Source organism: Molossus molossus, unplaced genomic scaffold (assembly GCF_014108415.1).
Source record: "Molossus molossus isolate mMolMol1 unplaced genomic scaffold, mMolMol1.p scaffold_m16_p_19, whole genome shotgun sequence".
Classification (NCBI taxonomy): Eukaryota; Metazoa; Chordata; class Mammalia; order Chiroptera; family Molossidae; genus Molossus; species Molossus molossus.
The window spans coordinates 1,557,334-1,582,147 of record NW_023425354.1 but is presented as its reverse complement, the minus strand read 5'-3'; the positions used below and the strand labels follow the sequence as shown (position 1 = coordinate 1,582,147).

The following is a 24,814-nucleotide window of genomic DNA, read 5'->3' as shown; positions in this document are numbered from 1 at the left end:
TCTGTCTCTCTTCTTTTCTCTATCTCTCCCCCCTTCCTCCTTCCCTTCCACTCTGAGGATAAATGGAAACATATCCTCAGGTGAGGATTTAAAGAAAAAACTTACCCTGGCCGGTTTGGCTCAGCAGTTGGAGCGTCGACCTGTGGACCACAGAGTTCTGGGTTCGGTTCCCACTAGGGGCACATACCAAAAAAAAAACAAAAAAAAAAAACACACAAAAAAAGCTCATACAAAAGTAATATATTGAAAAATGATCCACTGGGAGAATTAAAGTCACGAAGGAACTGATACGCTTGATTAAGCCCACATTTTAAGTTTCGTACGGCCAAGAAAAAATCTTAAGTAAAGTGATAAATTGAGAAGAATTGTGTAACGTACCAAGGGTTGATTGCGTCGATGTACAGAACACTCAGCATCGGTGCGATGGTGAGCACCCCACGAGGAAAATGCAAAGGGCATAAACTAGTAACCAGCGAAAGAAAAACACAAAGAACCAAATTATTGGCTGGTATTTCATCTCTGTAACAATCTAGGAAAGTCAAACAACCCACATGTCTCACCTCTCGGCTGGGCAGAGTGGTTTCTTTTTTATGTTGATGGGACTAGTCATCGGCAGCTCAGCTCTGCTTCTCTCTGGGAGGCCCAAGGACACCCTTGGTGCTCACACAGGCCCCTCGTATGCGTCTCGGTGCTCCTAGTGCCCTAAGCAGCAGTGCTGGGCAGCTCAGCTCTGCTGCTCTCTGGGAGGCCCAAGGACACCCTTGGTGCTCACACAGGTCCCTCGTATGCCGGCGATGCCGTCTCGGTGCTCCTAGTGCCCTACGCAGCGGTGCTGGGCAGCTCAGCTCTGCTGCTCTCTGGGAGGCCCAAGGACACTCTTGGTGCTCACACAGGTCCCTCGTATGCCGGCGATGCCGTCTCGGTGCTCCTAGTGCCCTACGCAGCGGTGCGAGCGAGCGTGTTTGCGGGACAGAGCGTGGCCCGTTCGCACCGGAACAACCACAGACCGTGTGCTGACTCGGAGCCTCCCCCCAAGTTCTAGGGGAAGTGGGGGGCGGGGGGGCGGGCTGGCAGGGAGGTCTCCTTCAGCAACCCAGAAGCTGTGCAAATGAAGGAACTCTGGATTCATTTTCCACCCTGGTGGTCCCCATTCCCATCGGCCTCCTAACTTCTGCAGGACTGTGGCATGTTGGCATGTTCTCGTTGAACATCCTGTGTGGGATTGACTCTCTGTTCTTTCCCCGCAGGTTCTGCATGCAGAAATGCGTCAGCCTGGTGCCCGGAGTCACACTGGACTTGATAGAAAAGTAAGTGAGCTTTTTGTGCCCTGGCATCTGGGTCTGGGAGTTCTCCTTTTTCATTCTCTGAAGCTCTTCTGTCTGCGTGGGGATAGTCCCCTGTCACGTGGGTGTGTGTGTTTCTGTCCCCTGATTAAGGCCGAGTGTGGATGAGTCCATCAGTGACTCGAGTATGGGGCCAGCTTCCATACGACTCAGTATGGGGCCAGATTAAAGAAGAATCAAAAGCTGATTCCTTTTGATCATTTAAAAAGACTCCAACACTGAGCCAAAGCAGAAAGGCATCACAACGCCCACAAACCGTCTGCCCCGACACGGCAGCCAGATCAGAGCTGGGCATTGGCCTGGTCAACCCCCACCCCAGCACCGCCCCATTTTATGTTGTGTCTCAGGGCAGATTCGAGGTCGGAGTGGGAGGTGTCCTCCACAATGCGTTCGAGTTGTGTGGCCTCTGCTTGTCCTCCTGGTCGGGGACCAGCGTGTCTGCTTCTGGTTGGGAACCCCTTAGGCTCTGGGAGGCCACCATAACCCTGCACTGATCTGTGGCTCATCCTGACTGGTGCATGTGGTGGTTCTGAACCCTTCTGCTCTGACCCCCACTGCTTCTAGAATTATTGCAGGGATCATCACTTTCTAGGTCTTAATACGCAAAACCGTATGTTAAAACAGCTGAGGGCTGAATTTAAATAAATTAGGTAGGAAGAAAATCTACCTCTGGGTTTTTTTTCCCTTAGAAAGCCCCTTGCCTATGAACCAGGAGACATATATAAGAGTATTATGCTTAGTGCCCACTGATCAGGCCGCAACGGATCAGTCGCAGTGTGTTCCTCCGTGCGTGGCATGCTGTGTGGCCACCGCCCGTGTGATGTGGAATGGATCAGCAGCGCCACTGGTCAGTGGGAGAGGAGACCGGTGCTCGCAGTAGGGCGCCAGCATGTCTTCAGAGCGGTGCGTGTGGGAATACGCGAGGGGGACAGGACGCGTTCATGGTCACACGGGGCAGGAGGGCAGGATTTGGGGAAAGAGGAAGAGCCATGTTAAGTGACTTTGATTTTTTTCCATATTTTTACGTTTTTTACAAGAATAAGGTCATGTAGAATACGTGTTCAAATAAATGTAAAAGGAGGAATCAACAAAATGTACATAGAAACCTGCAGATGATTCACTAGAAGTAGAATTGTGTGCGTTTCGAATGGATGCGTGGGAGCCGTGGGACTCGCCAGTGCACCTGCTCGCTTCAGGGCTTCTGCTCACACGCAGAGTGGGACACGGTGACATCGGCCAGCGCCAGGGGCCAATGGGAGGGTCGATGGCCCCTTTGCTCGAGTTGGTCGTGGTCATCACAGAGCCAGCCCAGAGCTGACGGCGACCTAGGGCTTTGTCAGGAAGGTGCCATGGCTGGCAGGGCGCAGGGCTGCGCGTGCTGGCTGGTCAGCTCCACCGGCCGTGACTGACCCTGCAGTGAAGCTGCATCCGGGGCCAGCGTGTTCCATCCCGCAGCAGACCCACGTCCCGTGGACCATTCGCAGGGTCGGTGCGGGTGCCAGCTCCTCTCGGAGTGCGATCCCTCACGCGCCAGTCACCTGCCTTCTTCCACGCGCGTCCGCTGCGGAGTGCTGCTCCCGCCGCTGTGTTGCCAGCTCCTCTCGGAGTGCGATCCCTCACGCGCCAGTCACCTGCCTTCTTCCACGCGCGTCCGCTGCGCAGTGCTGCTCCCACCGCTGCGTTGCCAGCTCCCTGCAGCCGCGCACGGTGTTGGCCGTGCAGGAGGCGGACGTGCGCTGCCAAAGCCACAGGCAGGTGTGTGGGGACGAGCTCTTAGAGTCAGGGAGACACCCGGCCTGCCGTCACCATCTGTCCGTTCTGGGAAGCCGTTCTGCTTGCCCGTCGGTGCCAGGTGCTGTCTTGGGGTGTTTCCCTGTTTCTGAGTCATGAACCTCTGTCCCCTGCCCCGTACGTGGCCTTCCACGGGTAATTTCTCACATAAACCACGTCCATCAAGATTGCAGCAAAGCTACATTTTATCATAGCTGGGTTGCTTCTCACCTGCTCAGACCCTTTCCTGGTTTTACATTTTGTTCACGTTTATTTTGGCCTCCGGGTGCCCTTGTTTGCCTCCTGGACCTGGAGTGTGCAGAGCTGCGCGCCCCTCCTCTGCCCCCAGCCTCCTGACGGCATTCTCCCCGGCAGTGGTGGGCCCGTCTGACCGTGTCCCTGTGGTCTTCCTGCGCCTGTCCTGTCGCTGCCCCACGTTTAAAATGTGTGCAGCAACTTGACACCCTAACCATGCTCCACAAAAGGAAAAAAATAGGTGAATTAGGCTTCATCAAAATTTAAAATGTGTCCTCTCGGAGAGACACAGATAAGAATGGGAAAAGTCCTGGCCGGTTTGGCTCAGCAGTTGGAGCGTTGGCCCGCGGACCAGAGAGGTCCGGATTCGGTTTCCGCGAAGGGCGTGTACCTCGGTTGCAGTTTGTCCCCAGCCCCAGTTGGGGTTGTGTGGGTGGCGACCAGTCGATGTGTCTCTTTCACGTTGATGTTTCTCTCTCTCTTCCTCTCTCCCTCCCTCCCGCTCTCTCTGAAGATAAAATGCAAAAATGTCCTTGGGTGAGGATTAAAAAAAAAAAAGTGGGAAAAGACAAGCTACAGACTTGGGACAGTATTTCCAAGTCACACAGCTGACAGAGGACCTGTATGCAGAATAATGAAGGTATCTACAACCTGAAAGTAAGGAAAAAAACACCCAATTGAAAAATGAGAAACGTGGTGAAAAGACTTTCCCAAAGATGATTTCAGCCAATAAGCACATGAAAAGATGCTCAAAGCCGTTAACCACGTTAGGGAAATGCAAATCACAACCTCGGTAAGATGCTGCCGCACACCTGTCAGAATGACTAAGAGGAAAACGACCGACAACGCGCAGTGCTGGAGACAGCCACGCACTGCCGGCAGGGAGGCGGGTGCGCAGCCCCCTGGGCGAGCAGCCAGGGGCTCCCGCCTCCAGTGCGCCCAGCCGTGGGACCCAGCGACCCACTCCTGGGAGCCCGGCAGGTTCAGACTGAGCGCCAGCAAAGGGGTTGTGTTTATTTTTTATGCCGGGACAAATTCCAGACTAGAATTTGGCGGAAATCCCTCATAAAACAGTCTGGCTGGAAGGTTCCAGCAGGTACCCGGCCACCGTTCCAGCTGCTCCGGGTAAATGCAGGAGTTTGATCTCAGCAGCAGACTGGAGAGTTTTCTCCATTGAAAAGAAAGCGCTGCTGTTCTGGGTTTAATTCCTAGAGTTTTGCCCGAGTGTGCCATGCCACCCCAGAAGGGACGTGTCGAGGGGCAGATTGGGTTTTGTGGTTCTGCAGCTCGGCGGGAGTGCAGCGTCTGTTTCATGGTCTCCAGGCGGCTGTGCTTCTGTGTTCAGAAACAGTCCTGGAAGAAATGTCTCATTATTTTCACCCATTTTATTACCATTTTCTGGAGATTTCTTCTCAAAACACATAGCTCTTGGTTCCGGCTTCTACCCGCCCCCTGGGGCTGGGGCTGGTGTGGTCAGCACTTACTGTGTTGGGGTCACTGGGGCTCCATCAGGGCTGGACTAACTCACTGTGGTGTGGACCTGTGGCATGGGCCAGAGCCACGCTGATGACGTGAGAGCAGCCCGGTCCCCGCCCCAGGCAGGACCAGAAGTGTTCCTTGTTCAAAATTCATAAGTAGCTAATTTAGTTTGGAGAAGCCATGGAATATTTCAAAATACATAAAATTTTAACAGTTTGAGAGATTTTAGTAAAATGATTGCACAGTATCGACACAGCTGTCGGAGTGTGTGGGTGAGAGCTCAGCCTGGGGGTCAGCCCGGTGATACCCTGCGTGTCCCCACTTACTGTGAGGGTTTTCTGCCCCGAGGGCCATGGGGCCGTATCCCTGACCACATCTCATGAAGCTAACAGAGGGCCCAGGCATGTGGCCGTCCCTGTCCCACCTCTTGCTGCCCATGTGGGATGCGTGGCCGTGGCCTACAGGCCTACAGGAGCCTCACGTGGGAGCCCAGGGAGCTCGTTTGTGCGTGATCATGGGCCCAGGTTGACTGGTGGGATGACTTGTTTTTAATGACAAGGACTGGACCAAACAGAAATCGGCACTTTCGCTCAACCCCTTGGTCCTGCAGACGGGGTGGGGGGTGCTCAGCTAGGAAGCGCCGCAGCGGGGAGTGTCCGCACTGCCCAGAGCGCGGGAGCTGGGTCGGCGCAGTAGGCAGATGCTGGGCCTCCTGACGGTGTGTGAGCGTCGCGTTGGCTGGGCCTCGCTCGGAGCTCACTGGCTGCCTCAGTGAAGGGTTCTGGATGCTCAGGTTTGCAGTTTTGTTCCCTCCTCTCAGCTCACCACACAGACACTCTCCATCGAGGACCTGTGTCCCTGTAGGTGTGGTCGCTGCCCACCTGACCCGAGTGACAGGTCACCATGCCGAGGGCTGACGTCCTGCAGCTTTAGCAACCTGTAGGAAATGAGAATAATGTCCATCTCCTCCTCTGCTCACCGCATCCCTCTGGGGCCTCTCCCCAGGTGTGGGGGGTCGTCCTGGCACCAGTTGTAGATGCCCAGCGGTGCCCGGTGCACATGACCCAGGGTGGCAGGTACATCCCGCACCCACGTGCCCTTGTGCGGCACACGTGTGGCTCACAAGCCTGTGGCGTCAGCTGGGCCATCACTGTGGGCATCAGCTGCCGAGGGCGTCTGCCCTGCCAACTGCTCACAGATGCTTCACGCCTGGGCCCCGGGACACCACGTGCACCCTCCCGGCCTCTGCCACTGCTGTTGTGTGCAAAGCACGTGCTGTTCAGTGTGTGTGTGTGTGATGACTGGCAATCTTTTTTTTTTGTTTGTTTTGTTTTTTTTTTTTTTTTTTATCCTCACCCGAGGATATTTTTCCATTTTTTGTACAGACAGAGTGGGAGGGAGAGAGAGGAAGGGAGAGAGAGAGAGAAACATCGACGTGAAGGGACACATCGAGTGGCTGCCACCCGCACGACCAACCAGGGCCGGGGACAAACTGCAACCGAGGTACATGCCCTTAGCGGGAACCGAACCCGGGTCTCTCCGGACCGCAGGCCGACGCTCTAACCGCTGAGCCAAACTGGCCAGGGCTGACTGGCAATCTTTAAAGCTGGGAAGGAGTTTGTTTTCTAATTAAGCTACAGTGTCGGGGAGTAAATTACAGGGAACCTTTTTCGAGCACCCCGATTTCTAATGATCTCTGAGAACCTCACAGAGAGTGGCAGCAAAATTAAGGGGCATTTCTTAGCCCGAGACGACGTTAGGAGACACTCATGCTGGGCTGGGAGTGCGGGGTGCGCAGAGGCTGCCGGGCATCGGGCGCGGAGCTGCTCCCTGATGGCGGGGCGCAGAGCGTGCCAGGAATTATTCATAATTAACATCTATTGTGTAAACACGTATCTCACATCGCTCACAGCCCAGCGTCTTCACAGCAGTGAGCGAGGTGCCCTGCCCGCTCCAGAGCTCCCATGCAGCCCGTCCAGCTCGGCAGGTGAGCCGGGCCTGGCTGGGCTCTGGCGTTGGGTCTGCGGCTGGAGCGTTCTGTTAGCTGAGCTGTGTCCCATCCGTAAGAGCCCCGGGGCTGCTGCGAGGAGGACGGATGAGGCGCACAGGCTGGTGTTCCAGCGGACAGTGACCAAGGAGAGCGGCGACAGGTCATGTTCACTGAGCACCTGCGTGCGCTCAGTGCCCCGTGGGCTTCACCTACACTCGCTCTCCTCGTCCTGGCTGGAGCCGTTCGAAGGGAGGCTCCACATTCTAAAGTGAGGAAACTGAGGCACGGAGCAGGTAAGCCTTCTGCCCAGTGTCTCCTGGAGCCCACACACAGCCCGCCTTCACTGTCCCCTGAGTGTGCCACAGGGAAGGGGAGCCACGCTCTGCCCTCGGGCTGGCGCGGAGGGTCTGTGGGGCGGGCAGCCGCCTGGCGGGCCCAGTCGATGTGATTAGAATGCTCCCTGCTGTCAGGTCAGCATCATGCATTTGTATTACGTTTGAAAGGAAAACTGAAAAAATGCCCATCTTCATTCAAAAAGAGCCCCTCTTTCCAACATAAATGCATCATATCGGCTGGTGGGAGGTGAAGAATCAGTAATTCATTAGCGCCTGCCACTCGCTGATTCGGTGAGTGATGACTCACCGAAGCTAATCTGGACGCGAAGTGGGAGCGCGGCCAGGCAGGCAGTGGGCAGAACTGAGCGATTGCAGAGGGCGCTGCAGCACTGACAGCCCGGTCCTCCTGCCCCTGCCAGGGGTGCTGGGCAAGGGTGGGAGCGTGGCCAGGCAGGCAGTGGGGAGAACGCGAGCGATTGTGGAGGGCGCTGCAGCACTGACAGCCCTGGTCCTCCTGCCCCTGCCAGGGGTGCTGGGCAAGGGTGGGAGCGCGGCCAGGCAGGCAGTGGGGAGAACTGAGCGATTGCGGAGGGCACTGCAGCACTGACAGCCCTGGTCCTCCTGCCCCCGCAGCCATTCTTGGTCCCGGAGCACTGCCCCTGCCAGGGGTGCTGGGCAAGGGCTCGGTCCGCAGGGGACGTGAGGGTCCCGTTGGTGGGGTACACCGCCTTTGGCGGCCGCCAGGTTTGGCCTGATGAGCCAGGTGCAGGAGGCTCAGCGGGACGGGGTGCCCAGGGAGAGCGTGAGCGGCTTCAGGGCCCCGCGGGGCGCCCGCACACTTGGACCTCCCATCTCCCTCACAGTGGGACCAGACAAAGACCTGCACAGCGCTCTGCCGGTCGCAGCTGCGACTCTGGCTCCACCTGCTGGCCGCCTGGTGTCAGGGAACGTGTGCGACGGGGCAGCTGGCCCTGCAGGGCTTTGGCTCCAGGGGGAGAGGGTCCCACAGGAAGGTGGTGGCACCTCCATTGCAGGGGTGTTTCGACCCAGGTCACCGCTGAGGTGGCCAGCTCCCCTCCACCCGCCTGCCTCGGACCAGCGGCTGACACGGCCGCTCAGCGGGAGGCTGCCTCCGCACATCAAGAAGGGCCTCGGGGAGACAGCCACGGGGAGCAGGGGACCGGAGTGCTCCCTGGATTCATCTGGATCCGGGTGGGGGCAGCGCTCTCTCCCCTTCCTTTAAAATGCCTTTCCTGGCAGCCACCTTCGCCCAGCCTCTCAGGGAACTGCTGGGGGGCCGGCACCTGCTTGGCTTCCAGGAAGTGGGCTGGCTCTGGGGAGGCCGGAGAATCAGCTTGTCCAGGAACGTTTCCAGGGGGCTTAGGCTCCATTCACTCCCTTTGGGCTTCGGAGCCCACACTATTCAGTAAAGAAGAGTCTGTTTTCCTTCTGTCGTGAACACAGTGGATGAGCATGTTGGGCACCTGCCCCTGTCTGCCTTGACGCTGCATCTCCCTGTGATCCCTCTGCGGCCTGCAGGCCTCCTTCCCTGCCTCGAGTTGTCTGGCTGTGGGGACGGGCCGCAGTGTACCATTCGGTATCAGGTCAGTGAAAGGCAGGTTATCTCCAGTGTTGTTATTAACTCCTGCTCACCAGTGAGCGATGGAAATCATCAGTCCTTTTCCTTCAGAATTTAAAAACACGTTTCTCTACATCTGCCCGTGAGTGAAGGTGAGCAGACTGTTCTGTGGGAGCTATTAAACGCAGAGAGAGGGCGTCCCGGGCCGCAGCACTGCACACACACTGTTTGATTTAGGGCCTCCCTGCAGAATTGAAATCACTCAACAACACGCTGCCTCGGAGGGTTTTAGTCTGAGTTAGAATCGTGGTTTTGTAATCTCTAATCTCTCTTGGGTGCTGCGTTCACCCCCCGATGATTTTGATAACCCTGAGTCAGTATCCCGGGGAAATGAACAGGAGCCTCGTTGACACTGGTGTCTTTCAGACGGCGAGTCATGGTTTGGTGAGTCCGTCTGCATGTTTTAAAACAGGATAGAAAACATCTCCCTTTCCTGAATGTTCTCCGGGTCTGCTGTTTGATGTGTGTGTTTGCATGAGGTTGTGTGTGTCTCCAAGCAAAGTGCATTTCTTGCTGGGAGCTGTGGTCCCTGGGCACCTGGCCACACTGACACCCTGTGTCCGTCCATCCGTAGTCACCAGTGAGTCGGTGCTTGGGCCCCCTCCTCCGTGGTCCTGAATCTGGACCTGCCACTGGCCTACGCCGTGTTGTTGCCCGTCATCTGCCCCGTTTCTTGAGACGCTGCTGAAACAGCATCTGAACTTCCTCCTCCTCTTGTTCAAGAAACAAGGTGGACAGTTTGCTGCCACTTTGCTTTCCTTGGAAGCCCAGGCCCCGTTGGACCTCATGCTTTGCCCGCTGTGACGGGGGAGGACAGGTTAGCCACGCCTGATTCCCCTCCTGGTGGGATGAGTCGAACCGTTCATCCCCCTGAAATGCCACTCTCCGTCCCTGCTAGAGTCCACTCCTCCGGACAGCAGCGCGGCCACACAGCTTCTTCTGGTTGCTGTCTTCGTCCTCGTGGGGAGGGGGGGTTTGGGGTTTTTTTTATCCTCACCCGAGGACATTTTTCCATTTTTTGTTCAGATAGAGAGGGAGGGAGACAGAGGAACAGAGAGAGAGAGAGAAACATCTATGTGAAAGGGACACATCGAGTGGTTGCCACCCGCACGACTGACCAGGGCCGGGGACAAACTGTAACTGAGGTACGCACCCTTAGCAGGAACTGAACCCGGGTCTCTCAGGACCGCAGGCCGACGCTCTGACCGCTGAGCCAAACCGGCCAGGGTGGTCCTCGTGTGTGTGTGTAAGCAGGCATCCCGATGTCAGGTTCTGTATCTTCACATAGCATGTTCAGGTTGTGCCTCTTCGTTAGCAGGATAGCGGCGACTTTGTTTTTAAATCCAGACTGAAAGTTGTTGACTTGAATCAAAGTAGTGTTTTTATATTTAGTGTATTAATGGTCATATTCGGGTTTAAACTATTGTCCTTTGGGCCCCCCCCCCCCCCCCCATTTCTTTCTGCCTCCCTTCTTCTCCTTCCTCCCCTCTGGTGGCTTTGAAGTGTTCTCCACACTTGAGCGGCCACCTCAAGCAGGGGACTGCTGCGTCTTCTGGTCATGGCCAGATGGTGCGTGCCTTTGGCTTTGCAGGCCATGGAAAGTCTCTGGCATGTATTCTTTATTTTTCTTGTTACCTACCTTTAAAATTATAAAGGCCGTTACCTTGCGGGCCACATGAAACAGGTTGTTAGCTGCTTTGGCCCTTGGGCACTAGTTCGGTGATCCCCAGCTTATCAAAGGCTAATGTGTAAGTTAGTACTCTCCCAGTCCCCAGGCAGTGCATGCTCCATGGAACTAAGCACGGAGTGGGTCCATCTGTCATAGTCATCATCACATGCCGATTTAGTGGCCTTGATGCTTTGCAGTTCTAGCTGTTCATTTCTTGCAAATACTTTGTTAAATTAACTTCAGCGTTTGTTTAATGGTAGCATTTAGAAAAGCTGTTACTTTTAAAATAAAAACCCTGCTTCCTATCACTTTGCTAAAGTCATGTGTTAGTTTTAATAGCTGTTTTATAGATTCCTGAAGATCATCTATGTCCATCTGCAAATACAGTTTACACCTTCCTGCCCAATCTTTATGTCTTTAGTTCCTTTTTCTTACCTTATTGCATTGGCTGATGCCTCCAGTGCAGGGTTAAATAGAAGAGGTGGAACTGGGCACCCAAACCATGGTCCCAACTGAGGGTCAATTAAGGGGAAACATTGAATCTTTTATCATGTCAGCTATGAATTTTTCATGGATGTCTTTTATCAGGTTGAGAAAGTTCCCTTCTATACTTAGTCTACTGAGGGCTTTTGTCACAAACAGTGTTGAAATTTGTCAAGTGATTTTCAACATCCGTTGAAATGATGGTTTGATTATTTTGCATTCTGTTCATGTGCCGCATTCCCTGACTGGTGTTCAGATGTTCATTTGAACAGGACTTGCGTTCCTGTGACACACCCCACGTGTCATGGAGGATCACTGTTTGATCTGTGCTGGATTTGACTTGCTGCTGTTCTGTTAAAGGTTTCTGCACCTGAGTTCTGAGGATGACGGTCTTCTCCACCATCCAGAGGGACACAGGCCCACCTTCTCTAGCAAGGTCCGAGCCTCCGCCTTGGGTGGCCTCTCCCACCTCTGCCCCCTCATTGAGAGTGCCCGTACGGCCATTCCCATCTTGGATGCAGCTCTCGTTGTTCTTCTTTGTAGGCAATCTCCAGTTTTCCCTAAAGTATTTTATATTAAATTTTCTCTGTTAAAAACCACAGGCATGGTTTTTGTCTCCTGACCAAGACATGTTCCCTTGGAGGTTATATGCATTTTTTTCTTCTGACAATTTTTTTTTAATTTGTTTTACTTTTTTGTTAATCCTCACCTGAGGATTTTTTTTCCATTGATTTTTAGAGAGGGTGGGAGGGAGGGAGGGAGAAACATCGATGTGAGAGAGACACATCCATTGGTTGCATCCCACACGTGCCCGGATCGGGGCTGGGGACCAAACCTGCAACCCAGGCGCATGCCTTTGACCAGGATTCGAACCTGTGTCCCTTGGTGTGAGGGCCGACACTCTGACCGCTGAGCCACGCCATCCAGGACGGCACTGGTCTCCGAACAGCGCTCCTCTTCCACCCCTCCTGTTCTCTCCTGTGCGGCTCACTGCATCGCTCCTGCCCGGCCTTGTGCCTCCTGCGGCTCCGTCGGCCCCTCCCAGCTCCCTCCTCAGCACTGTGTTCTGCTGTTCAGCCCATTCGATGTTTCTTAATTTTATAAGTTCTTGAAGCCCTAGAATTTACAGGCTTTATCTTATAGCTTTTCGTTCTCTGCCGAAGTTGCCAGCCTGTCCTTAAGCTCCTGGCATATCGGACCAGTGCGGACTTCCTGCCGTCTCGCTGCCTGGACCCCCCTGTCCCCTCTTCCTGTCGTCAGCGGTTTTTCTCGGTTCCACACGTACACTTAAGTTCCCAGGAAATGCCTGTTTATTTTCATTGAATGCTGCAAACTGAACATGAAACTGTACAGGGGCTTGGGAGGGTTGGAGGCTGTGACGTCTGAGCCGTCGTAGCTCATCCTTTGAGTCCCAGCTCAGAGCTTGGGGTTCATCAGAGCTCCATCTCCTTGGCAGCCCCTCAGCTCCAGGCTGTTCTCCAGCCCAGGAGTCTGCCAGGCTTGGCCCCATCCCTCCGCCTCTCGGTCTTGCTCCGGGAGCCGCCAGGTGCCCCCTCGAGAAGGCAGACCCAGTGCCGGTGCAGACCTTGGGCTTCCGTCCCAGGCCTGGGTAGCCCTCCATCAACTTCAGAAAGGTTCCCCACACAGCCTATCTGGTTGTCCTCCGAGGGAAGGTGGTGAGTCACCTAATCTGCCATTGCCACAAAGGGAGCCCAGGGCGTCATCTAAACCTCAGGGAGTCATCGAGCCGTATGCCCAGGGTTTGCAGAGGTTACTCAGGGCCCGGCCAGCTCAGCTCTCTAGATGGCGTCACCGCAGTGAGCAGTGAGTCTCTGAGTCAGTGATGACAGCCCGAGCAGGCTCTCTCCCTGCGTTCCCCTCGCCTTCCTCTGTGACAGCGGCGCAGTTCGCGGTGCGCTGGGGGGAGGCATCGCCTCCGGCTCTAGCTCCGCAGCACCACGCGGGTGTCAGACATCACACTCTCTGGACGCAGGTCCCTGCACGCTGAGCAGACCGCCTGTCCTCGCCTGAGATCTGTGAGCGCGAGAACAAAAGGGACTGCAGAACAGGGCATTCCGAAAGCCGGAGAGCAGGTTCTGCCGGACTCGGAGTGGAGACCGGGAAAGGCTATGACAGATGTGTGGCTTGGTCTGGGTCAGGAGAGCGTGAGCCAGTGACAAAGCATCGTCACCAGATGTGCTGGCTGGTGCAGGGGTCCCAGCCTTCTCTTCTTTCTGGTGGCTACCCACCCCCCCGTGCTTCCGTGAAGGTTGAGGCGTGTCAGCGCACATTTGGTGGACATGTGTGTGGCTGGTTTCAGGGCAGCGCTCACGGATTGAGAGTGTGTGTGGACGTGAGCACAGACACGCGTCTGAGGACTCCTGTCAGTGATGCCCACAGTGAGGACGTGCTGGCCTCCTGTGGCTTTTGTCTTACCAGATGTACACCTATCAGGTACTGACCCGGACCGTCAGAGCATTATTTTAAAAAGAAACTGCGCCTGGCCAGTGGCACAGTGGTTAGAGCGTCAGCCCTTGCACTGCAGGGTCGTGGGTTCGATTCCCGGTAAAGGGCATGTACGCAAGTTGCAGGTTTGATCCCTGGTCCCAGTCAGGGTGTGTGTGGGAGGCAACAGATGGACGTGTCTCTCTCATCAGTGCTTGTCTCTCTCTGCCCCTCCCTCCCTCTCCATCTAAAACTCAGCGGGAAAGCATCCTGGGGTGAGGGTTAGCAAAAAGAAAGAAAGGGAGGGAGGGAGGGAATTGCTAGGCTCCCCTCCCTGTTTCTGAGCAGCGAGCTCTCTGCCTCAGGCCGAGGAGCTGGCCCAGGCTCTGTGCCCGTTCCCATGGTCACTCAGGTCCACGGAGGTCGGGACGCGTGTTCTGCTCCCATTGAACTGAAGGTAAGATGGTGTTCATTTGTAAGACAGTGCGGTTTTAAAACCTCTTTCCTTTTCAGGAGAACTTGCTGTAACTCCCTCTTTTTAAAAAACTGAGGTTTCCTTTTTCTCTGTGGTGGTAGTACTGTTTTCAGCACAGACGTGCTATAAATGTGGAGAAGCAAAGAGCCCTGGGCGTCCACCCTCCTCGCGGGCCAGGACAGCCCTGGTTAGTGCTGGGGCGTCCACCCTCCTCGCGGGCCAGGACAGCCCTGGTTAGTGCTGGGCGTCCACCCTCCTCGCGGGCCAGGACAGCCCTGGTTAGTGCTGGGCGTCCACCCTCCTCACGGACCAGGACAGCCCTGGTCAGTGCTGGGGCGTCCACCCTCCTCGCGGGCCAGGACAGCCCTGGTTAGTGCTGGGGCGTCCACCCTCCTCGCGGGCCAGGACAGCCCTGGTTAGTGCTGGGGCGTCCACCCTCCTCGCGGGCCAGGACAGCCCTGGTTAGTGCTGGGGCGTCCACCGTCCTCGCGGGCCAGGACAGCCCTGGTTAGTGCTGGGGCGTCCACCGTCCTCGCGGGCCAGGACAGCCCTGGTTAGTGCTGGGCGTCCACCCTCCTCGCGGGCCAGGACAGCCCTGGTTAGTGCTGGGCGTCCACCCTCCTCACGGACCAGGACAGCCCTGGTCAGTGCTGGGGCGTCCACCGTCCTCGCGGGCCAGGACAGCCCTGGTTAGTGCTGGGCGTCCACCGTCCTCGCGGGCCAGGACAGCCCTGGTTAGTGCTGGGGCGTCCACCCTCCTCGCGGGCCAGGACAGCCCTGGTTAGTGCTGGGGCGTCCACCGTCCTCGCGGGCCAGGACAGCCCTGGTTAGTGCTGGGGCGTCCACCCTCCTCGCGGGCCAGGACAGCCCTGGTTAGTGCTGGGGCGTCCACCGTCCTCGCGGGCCAGGACAGCCCTGGTTAGTGCTGGGGCGTCCACCGTCCTCGCGGGCCAGGACAGCCCTGGTCAGTGCTGGGGCGTCCACCCTCCTCGCGGGCCAGGACAGCCCTGGTCAGTGCTGGGGCGTCCACCGTCCTCGCGGGCCAGGACAGCCCTGGTCAGTGCTGGGGCGTCCACCGTCCTCGCGGGCCAGGACAGCCCTGGTTAGTGCTGGGGCGTCCACCGTCCTCGCGGGCCAGGACAGCCCTGGTTAGTGCTGGGGCGTCCACCGTCCTCGCGGGCCAGGACAGCCCTGGTTAGTGCTGGGGCGTCCACCGTCCTCGCGGGCCAGGACAGCCCTGGTTAGTGCTGGGGCGTCCACCATCCTCGTGGGCCAGGAGAGCCCTGGTTAGTGCTGGGGCGTCCACCATCCTCGTGGGCCAGGACAGCCCTGGTTAGTGCTGGGGCGTCCACCGTCCTTGCGGGCCAGGACAGCCCTGGTTAGTGCTGGGGCGTCCACCATCCTCGTGGGCCAGGAGAGCCCTGGTTAGTGCTGGGCGTCCACCGTGCTCGCAGGCCAGGACAGCCCTGGTTAGTGCTGGGGCGTCCACCGTCCTCGCGGGCCAGGACAGCCCTGGTTAGTGCTGGGGCGTCCACCATCCTCGTGGGCCAGGAGAGCCCTGGTTAGTGCTGGGGCGTCCACCGTGCTCGCGGGCCAGGACAGCCCTGGTTAGTGCTGGGGCGTCCACCGTCCTCGCGGGCCAGGACAGCCCTGGTTAGAGCTGGGGCGTCCACCGTGCTCGCGGGCCAGGACAGCCCTGGTTAGTGCTGGGGCGTCCACCCTCCTCGCGGGCCAGGACAGCCCTGGTTAGTGCTGGGGCGTCCACCGTCCTCGCGGGCCAGGACAGCCCTGGTTAGTGCTGGGGCGTCCACCCTCCTCGCGGGCCAGGACAGCCCTGGTTAGTGCTGGGGCGTCCACCGTCCTCGCGGGCCAGGACAGCCCTGGTTAGTGCTGGGGCGTCCACCGTCCTCGCGGGCCAGGACAGCCCTGGTTAGTGCTGGGGCGTCCACCGTCCTCGCGGGCCAGGACAGCCCTGGTTAGTGCTGGGGCGTCCACCGTCCTCGCGGGCCAGGACAGCCCTGGTTAGTGCTGGGGCGTCCACCGTCCTTGCGGGCCAGGACAGCCCTGGTTAGTGCTGGGGCGTCCACCGTCCTCGCGGGCCAGGCCAGCCCTGGTTAGTGCTGGGGCGTCCACCGTCCTCGCGGGCCAGGACAGCCCTGGTTAGTGCTGGGGCGTCCACCGTCCTCGCGGGCCAGGACAGCCCTGGTCAGTGCTGGGGCGTCCACCGTCCTCGCGGGCCAGGACAGCCCTGGTCAGTGCTGGGGCGTCCACCGTCCTCGCGGGCCAGGACAGCCCTGGTTAGTGCTGGGGCGTCCACCGTCCTTGCGGGCCAGGACAGCCCTGGTTAGTGCTGGGGCGTCCACCGTCCTCGCGGGCCAGGACAGCCCTGGTTAGTGCTGGGGCGTCCACCGTCCTCGCGGGCCAGGACAGCCCTGGTCAGTGCTGGGGCGTCCACCCTCCTCGCGGGCCAGGACAGCCCTGGTCAGTGCTGGGGCGTCCACCCTCCTCGCGGGCCAGGACAGCCCTGGTCAGTGCTGGGGCGTCCACCGTCCTCGCGGGCCAGGACAGCCCTGGTTAGTGCTGGGTCGTCCACCGTCCTCGCGGGCCAGGACAGCCCTGGTTAGTGCTGGGGCGTCCACCGTCCTCGCGGGCCAGGACAGCCCTGGTTAGTGCTGGGGTGTCCACCGTCCTCGCGGGCCAGGACAGCCCTGGTTAGTGCTGGGTGTCCACCGTCCTCGCGGGCCAGGACAGCCCTGGTTAGTGCTGGGGCGTCCACCCTCCTCGCGGGCCAGGACAGCCCTGGTTAGTGCTGGGGCGTCCACCGTCCTCGCGGGCCAGAACAGCCCTGGTTAGTGCTGGGGCGTCCACCGTCCTCGCGGGCCAGGACAGCCCTGGTTAGTGCTGGGGCGTCCACCCTCCTCGCGGGCCAGGACAGCCCTGGTCAGTGCTGGGGCGTCCACCCTCCTCGCGGGCCAGGACAGCCCTGGTCAGTGCTGGGGCGTCCACCGTCCTCGCGGGCCAGGACAGCCCTGGTTAGTGCGGGGCGTCCACCGTCCTCGCGGGCCAGGACAGCCCTGGTTAGAGCTGGGCGTCCACCCTCCTCACGGACCAGGACAGCCCTGGTTAGAGCTGGGCGTCCACCGTGCTCGCGGGCCAGGACAGCCCTGGTTAGTGCTGGGGCGTCCACCGTCCTCGCGGGCCAGGACAGCCCTGGTTAGTGCTGGGTGTCCACCGTCCTCGTGGGCCAGGAGAGCCCTGGTTAGTGCTGGGTGTCCACCATCCTCGTGGGCCAGGACAGCCCTGGTTAGTGCTGGGGCGTCCACCGTCCTCGCGGGCCAGGACAGCCCTGGTTAGTGCTGGGTGTCCACCATCCTCGTGGGCCAGGACAGCCCTGGTTAGTGCTGGGTGTCCACCATCCTCGTGGGCCAGGACAGCCCTGGTTAGTGCTGGGGCGTCCACCGTCCTCGCGGGCCAGGACAGCCCTGGTTAGTGCTGGGTGTCCACCATCCTCGTGGGCCAGGACAGCCCTGGTTAGTGCTGGGTGTCCACCATCCTCGTGGGCCAGGACAGCCCTGGTTAGTGCTGGGTGTCCACCATCCTCGTGGGCCAGGAGAGCCCTGGTTAGTGCTGGGGCGTCCACCGTGCTCGCGGGCCAGGACAGCCCTGGTTAGAGCTGGGGCGTCCACCGTGCTCGCGGGCCAGGACAGCCCTGGTTAGTGCTGGGGCGTCCACCGTCCTCGCGGGCCAGGACAGCCCTGGTTAGAGCTGGGGCGTCCACCGTGCTCGCGGGCCAGGACAGCCCTGGTTAGAGCTGGGGCGTCCACCGTGCTCGCGGGCCAGGACAGCCCTGGTTAGTGCTGGGGCGTCCACCGTCCTCGCGGGCCAGGACAGCCCTGGTTAGTGCTGGGGCGTCCACCCTCCTCGCGGGCCCTGGTTAGTGCTGGGGCGTCCACCGTCCTCGCGGGCCAGGACAGCCCTGGTTAGTGCTGGGGGCGTCCACCCGCCTCGCGGGCCAGGACAGCCCTGGTTAGTGCTGGGGCGTCCACCGTCCTCGCGGGCCAGGACAGCCCTGGTTAGTGCTGGGGCGTCCACCATCCTTGCGGGCCAGGACAGCCCTGGTTAGTGCTGGGGCGTCCACCCTCCTCGCGGGCCCTGGTTAGTGCTGGGGCGTCCACCGTCCTCGCGGGCCAGGACAGCCCTGGTTAGTGCTGGGGCGTCCACCCTCCTCGCGGGCCAGGACAGCCCTGGTTAGTGCTGGGGCGTCCACCGTCCTCGCGGGCCAGGACAGCCCTGGTTAGTGCTGGGGCGTCCACCCTCCTCGCGGGCCAGGACAGCCCTGGTTAGTGCTGGGGCGTCCACCCTCCTCGCGGGCCAGGACAGCCCTGGTTAGTGCTGGGGCGTCCACCGTCCTCGCGGGCCAGGACAGCCCTGGTTAGTGCTGGGGCGTCCACCATCCTTGCGGGCCAGGACAGCCCTGGTTAGTGCTGGGGCGTCCACCATCCTCGTGGGCCAGGACAGCCCTGGTTAGTGCTGGGCGTCCACCCTCCTCGCGGGCCAGGAGAGCCCTGGTTAGTGCTGGGGCGTCCACCATCCTTGCGGGCCAGGACAGCCCTGGTTAGTGCTGGGGCGTCCACCATCCTCGTGGGCCAGGAGAGCCCTGGTTAGTGCTGGGGCGTCCACCATCCTTGCGGGCCAGGACAGCCCTGGTTAGTGCTGGGGCGTCCACCATCCTCGTGGGCCAGGACAGCCCTGGTTAGTGCTGGGGCGTCCACCATCCTTGCGGGCCAGGACAGCCCTGGTTAGTGCTGGGGCGTCCACCGTGCTCGCGGGCCAGGACAGCCCTGGTTAGTGCTGGGCGTCCACCCTCCTCGTGGGCCAGGACAGCCCTGGTTAGTGCTGGGGCGTCCACCATCCTCGTGGGCCAGGACAGCCCTGGTTAGTGCTGGGGCGTCCACCGTGCTCGCGGGCCAGGACAGCCCTGGTTAGTGCTGGGGCGTCCACCATCCTCGCGGGCCAGGACAGCCCTGGTTAGTGCTGGGGCGTCCACCATCCTCGTGGGCCAGGAGAGCCCTGGTTAGTGCTGGGGCGTCCACCGTGCTCGCGGGCCAGGACAGCCCTGGTTAGTGCTGGGGCGTCCACCATCCTTGCGGGCCAGGACAGCCCTGGTTAGTGCTGGGGCGTCCACCGTCCTCGCGGGCCAGGACAGCCCTGGTTAGTGCTGGGGCGTCCACCATCCTCGCGGGCCAGGACAGCCCTGGTTAGTGCTGGGGCGTCCACCGTCCTCGCGGGCCAGGACAGCCCTGGTTAGTGCTGGGGCGTCCACCATCCTCGCGGGCCAGGACAGCCCTGGTTAGTGCTGGGGCGTCCACCGTCCTCGCGGGCCAGGACAGCCCTGGTCAGTGCTGGGGCGTCCACCCTCCTCGCGGGCCAGGACAGCCCTGGTTAGTGCTGGGCGTCCACCGTGCTCGCGGGCCAGGACAGCCCTGGTTAGTGCTGGGGCGTCCACCGTGCTCGCGGGCCAGGACAGCCCTGGTTAGAGCTGGGCGTCCACCCTCCTCGCGGGCCAGGACAGCCCTGGTTAGTGCTGGGGCGTCCACCCTCCTCGTGGGCCAGGACAGCCCTGGTTAGTGCTGGGGCGTCCACCCTCCTCGCGGGCCAGGACAGCCCTGGTTAGTGCTGGGCGTCCACCCTCCTCGCGGGCCAGGACAGCCCTGGTTAGTGCTGGGCGTCCACCGTCCCCGCGGGCCAGGACAGCCTGGTTAGAGCTGGGCGTCCACCGTCCCCGCGGGCCAGGACAGCCTGGTTAGAGCTGGGCGTCCACCGTCCCCGCGGGCCAGGACAGCCCTGGTCAGTGCTGGGCGTCCACCGTGCTCGCGGGCCAGGACAGCCCTGGTTAGAGCTGGGCGTCCACCGTCCCCGCGGGCCAGGACAGCCTGGTTAGAGCTGGGCGTCCACCGTCCCCGCGGGCCAGGACAGCCCTGGTCAGTGCTGGGCGTCCACCGTGCTCGCGGGCCAGGACAGCCCTGGTTAGTGCTGGGGCGTCCACCGTGCTCGCGGGCCAGGACAGCCCTGGTTAGTGCTGGGTCGTCCACCGTCCTCGCTGGCCAGGACAGCCCTGGTCAGTGCTGGGGCGTCCACCGTCCTTGCGGGCCAGGACAGCCCTGGTTAGTGCTGGGTCGTCCACCGTCCTCGCGGGCCAGGACAGCCCTGGTCAGTGCTGGGGCGTCCACCGTGCTCGCGGGCCAGGACAGCCCTGGTCAGTGCTGGGGCGTCCACCGTCCTTGCGGGCCAGGACAGCCCTGGTTAGTGCTGGGTCGTCCACCGTCCTCGCGGGCCAGGACAGCCCTGGTCAGTGCTGGGGCGTCCACCGTCCTTGCGGGCCAGGACAGCCCTGGTTAGTGCTGGGTCGTCCACCGTCCTCGCGGGCCAGGACAGCCCTGGTCAGTGCTGGGGCGTCCACCGTCCCCGCGGGCCAGGACAGCCCTGGTCAGTGCTGGGGCGTCCACCGTCCTTGCGGGCCAGGACAGCCCTGGTCAGTGCTGGGGCGTGCCCGTCCAGGCTTGTTCTGAAGTGTGTGTGTGAGAATCTTCTACCAGGTGCAGCAGCCTTCACGTGGCGTGACTTCGGTGCGTTTAAGGTGACCCGATTGCTGTGTGTGCAGACACCTGGAGGGGCGTCACCAGAGTGTTTCCAGGAGTTCTTAGATGATGAGTTTGTGGTCATTGACTTACCTTCTTAATCCTTGCATAGTTTCTGTGAGCTTGGATCGTTTGCTTGGAAACCGCCGTTTTCCCCACTTTATGTACACAGAGCTTATGGCCGTGCAGTCAGGGCTGGTGTTCGTCATCGACGTGCGTGGCGCCTGCTGTGCACCCGCTGGGTGCTGAGCACTGGACTAGCACGGTGAAAGGTGCTGTCCTAGCTTCCAAAGAGCTCCCAGCCAGCTGACGACGTGGCCTGGGTGACGGCTATCGTCCACCGAGGTCGGTGGGAGCTCAGAGCAGCAGCCTGAGAGCCTGGGCATTGCTTGGTGGCCCTGAGCCCTGAGGGCAGAAGGGCACACAGGCTCTTTGGCAAGGACGAGTTCCATGTAACCGGGAAGCGCGTATTTGGTGAAAGGCAGAGCTAGGGAGACAGAGAAGTGACAAGTGACCTCCTGGAAGCTGAGGGCAAAGGCCTCTCCACAAACACAGATCTCACGTCGAAAACAAAGCTGTCCAGGCCCAGATGTCAGCTTTTAGATCCAGGCAGCCCGGAGCCCCTCCCCCAGGCTGAGGGCCTCCCGAGAGGAGCAAGGGGAGCCTGTGCAGACACTGAGGCCAGGGGACCCGGACTGGGGAGCCGCGCAGGGTAATACGGAGCCCAAGGGACCCCTGCCAACCCCCTCCTGCGCTGTGGAGGCATTGCATGCTGGGACGTCAGTGGTGCTGGTCCCGACGGGGAGCTACAACCTGAAAGTGGCGATGTACCCGAGTCTCTGGAGACCAGTCCCAAGGCCTGACCGCCAGGCCCATCTCTGCACTTGCGCGTCAGCCTCAGTTCTCAGAGGACCAGCCCAGCTGGGGGCGTGGCTGAAGAAAGCTGGGCTTGGGACAAGCTGGGACAGAGAAGGGATGTCTGAAAAGAGGGGAAGTAAGAACAACGAGGAAAAGGTGTTCAGGAAAAACACGTAGAACAGGCAGTGTCATTCAGAGTCAGAGCAGGACACGGGGCCGGGGGTGGGGGGACTGCAGGTGCTTTGCACACAGGAGTGTGGACAGAGGGCTCCAGGCCAGCAGACCGACTCAGACCTTGATCAGACCACTGTCCTCGGCTCTGGGGTGCCTGGCCTTCGGCAGTGCCGTCCTGTCACCCGCCTCCGGGCTCGGCAGGAGGAGGCGCAGGGGTCGGCCCCAGGTCCAGAGCCGCCTGAGGCTTCCCTTGGGGTCCCCAGCACACCTCTCGCGGTTCCGACTGTGCTGTTCGTTCTGCTGCTTTGCTCAGCTCTGACGCGAGCATTTCCCACAGAGCGACAAGAGGCAGAGGAGCAGTTGAGGGCGTGCAGTACTCCTGTGCCGTCCGACTGACCCTTTTCTCCCCTTCATCTCCGGCCGCTTCTGGCATCGCAAAACAGTGCGTGTCTTGCCTCCGCGTCCTTGGCTTCAGGTTTGGGGTAGACCCTAGAGGTCGGCTTCCTCAGGCAGAGCCCACGGCGCTCCGACCTCCCCGCGTCTGCCCTTTCTCCAGACCACAGGCCAAAGCTCTAACTGCTGAGCCAAACCGGCCAGGGCCGTCTGCCCTTTCCAACGGGCGAGCCAGCCCACGGTCCTGGGGCACGGTCTCGTGGGAGCGGCTCCTTCTCCCGGGAGCTGGTCTGGAGCATCGCTGAGCCGTGTCTCCCAGCTGTCTGTGGACCGTCCCCCAAGCCCCTGTGGACAGCTCTCGGGAGGCCCTTGGGGCTCCTCTCGTGCTCAGTCTGGGGAGGGGCTCCGGGCTGCCTGGATCTAAAAGCTGACATCTGGGCCTGGACAGCTTTGTTTTCGACGTGAGGAGATCTGTGTTTGTGGAGAGGCCTTTGCCCTCAGCTTCTGGGAGGTCACCTGGTGGGTGTACCGGCCCCACCAGCAGCGTCATGGGGGGGCTCACCCTCTGGAAGAGCAGCCCCGCCCCCATCCTTGTTCTCGTGCACTTGGGCGCCCTCCAAGATGCCGGTCACTGCTCTCGGTCAGCCGTGGTTAGCAACGCGACTGCGCACAGCCTTCCGCTGGGGCGCTGGAGCTCTTCCGGAGGAGCTGGACGTCCGGGTCTGGAACTTGTCTCGAGACGTGACAGTCACGGGGCAGTAGTGCTGGGCCGTCGGTTTTTCCAAGCACCCTCCCGACCCCTCCTCTCTTCTCTCCTTGTGTTCTCACGATGCGTCCGTGAGGAAGTGGGCATGTCCACTCCTGCGGGACGAAGCGTGTAGAAGCGAAGGGACATCTGGAAGTCAGCACAGCTCAGCTGCGCCCACTCCGAGGTCCTGCCTCTGCAGCTCCTTCCCGCAGACGCTGCGCCGTCCGACAAGCAACTGGAGTGACTGAGCAGTGAAACCCCATAAACAGTAGATTGCATTGTAGTCTGAACCGAATTCCTGTGGACACATTTCCTTCTGGGACGAGAGACGGGGTTTTCTGTGTAACAGGAGGGAGGCGATGAGCTTGCTGTGCAGCCGGCAGGGGCACCCACACCGCGAGCCCCCTCCACACGCCTTTGCTCCCGGTTGTCCCTCCCAGCAGACACGGCCTCCACGGGAGCCCCTCGGTGCTGGGGCCCTGCTAAGCCATGTTGCAGGTGCTTAGAACTAACTATCTGTTGAGCGTGTGGCAAGTGACCTCAGAGAACAAGTGTCCTCCCTGGCTCGAGTGTCCACATGCACGTGCAGGCGGGAGCCACGGGCGGGGCAGGGTTGTGGGACCGCACGTGGTGCAGACCCCTCGGCAGCCGACACCGTGGACTGCCTGCCTGCGGGCCAGTGCATGCTCGTCTCAGACATGGAGACCACAGGCACGGTGTGTGTGGCCACGGGGTCTGGTCTGTGCGTCTGGGGGCAACAAAGAAACCGCTTTGTCTCAACGTGGAAGGCAGGGGAGTCCTCAGGTGGAAGCAGATGTCTACGGCCGAGAACCATGGCCAGGCCAGGGCTCCTTTCCGTGTGGCCGAGCCGCCCCTGCCTCTGGTCCGGAGCTGTTGCCTCCGTCACCTGTCTGCAGCCCTGATTCTTTCTGCCGTCACTGATGGGCGCCCTGTGTCCCCTAGGATCCCCGGCCGGCTGAATGACAGGAGGACACCCCTGGGCGAACTGAACTGGATCTTCACAGCCATCACAGACACCATCGCCTGGAACGTGCTCCCTCGGGGTGAGGCCGCCAGCCGTCCCGGGCGGGGTGCTGCTGAGAGCCAGGGGCCGCTGGCCTCAGCCGAGAGGTCGGAGGGAAGAAAGGGTTCTCGCAGCCAGGAAAGCTGAGGGGTGGAGAGCGGAGCAGGGCCCTGGGGAGGTCTCGGGGAGGAGGCAGGCAGGTGCTGAGACAGGGTGTCCGTGAGCATTCGGCCCATCTTTCCCTGGGATCGTCGGCCCTGTGCACACTTCCCACAAGCAGGCTTGCTGCTGTGAGACTCGTTATTGGTCTTTGCTCATTTTTGATGGAAGTAAATTTGTGTATTTGGCTCAAAACGCTGGACGCGCGTTGCTGAAGATGGATTTCTGTGTCTTCTGCCCTCAGATCTCTTCCAGAAGCTCTTCAGACAGGACCTGCTGGTGGCGAGTCTGTTTCGAAATTTCCTGCTGGCAGAGAGGATCATGCGGTCGTACAACTGCACCCCGGTCAGCAGCCCGCGCCTGCCCCCCACCTATATGCACGCGATGTGGTGAGTGTCTTGCTGGTGGCGCCCGGCCCGGGCAGTGACGCTGTCTGAGCAGCGTGGGTTTCCTGTTTCTAGGCGAGTACAATGTTGGTGGGATCACAGACCAGGGGCTGGCCACCAAACCCGGACCGCAGGGCAGGGCCAGCAGGGAACGGAAGCCTCCCCTCGGTTCCTCTGCCAGTGAGAAACCGAGTCCCCGCTGAGGGGCGGGCGCCTGGGGGCTGCAGGGGGAGGGGCTGCTGCTGTGTCCGCCTCACTCAGAGCTGCTGCCCAGACCTGCAGCCGGGGGAGGGGGCTCGTGGCCAGTGAAGCGCGTGCTTGCGTCACAGGTGCACGTGAGTGCGACCTTCATGGCTGCTGGTGCCCGTTCCCCAGAACTGGGTTGCTGCTGCCTGCCCCCTAGGAAGAGTGGGGGCACAGTTGACATAAGCACTGTCTGGAGTCGCAACGTGCTGTCCGGAGGGTGTGGTCCTTCCCACTCCCTTGCTTTTGTGCCACAGAGCGTGGGGCAGTGCCCGCAGGACTGGAGACAGGGACACGAGCCCTCTCCA

At 60.5% G+C, this 24,814-nt stretch overlaps 1 protein-coding gene across 1 annotated transcript in view; it reads left to right on the top strand.

Annotated features, from left to right (window-relative positions):
* Positions 1–24,814, top strand: part of RPTOR (regulatory associated protein of MTOR complex 1) — a 175,518-nt gene that overhangs the window by 94,928 nt on the left and 55,776 nt on the right. The window contains exons 7-9 of the mRNA XM_036267872.1: positions 1,248–1,307; positions 23,658–23,758; positions 24,122–24,266. Coding sequence (XP_036123765.1) covers positions 1,248–1,307; positions 23,658–23,758; positions 24,122–24,266 — 306 coding nt within the window. The remainder of the gene's footprint in view (positions 1–1,247; positions 1,308–23,657; positions 23,759–24,121; positions 24,267–24,814) is intronic.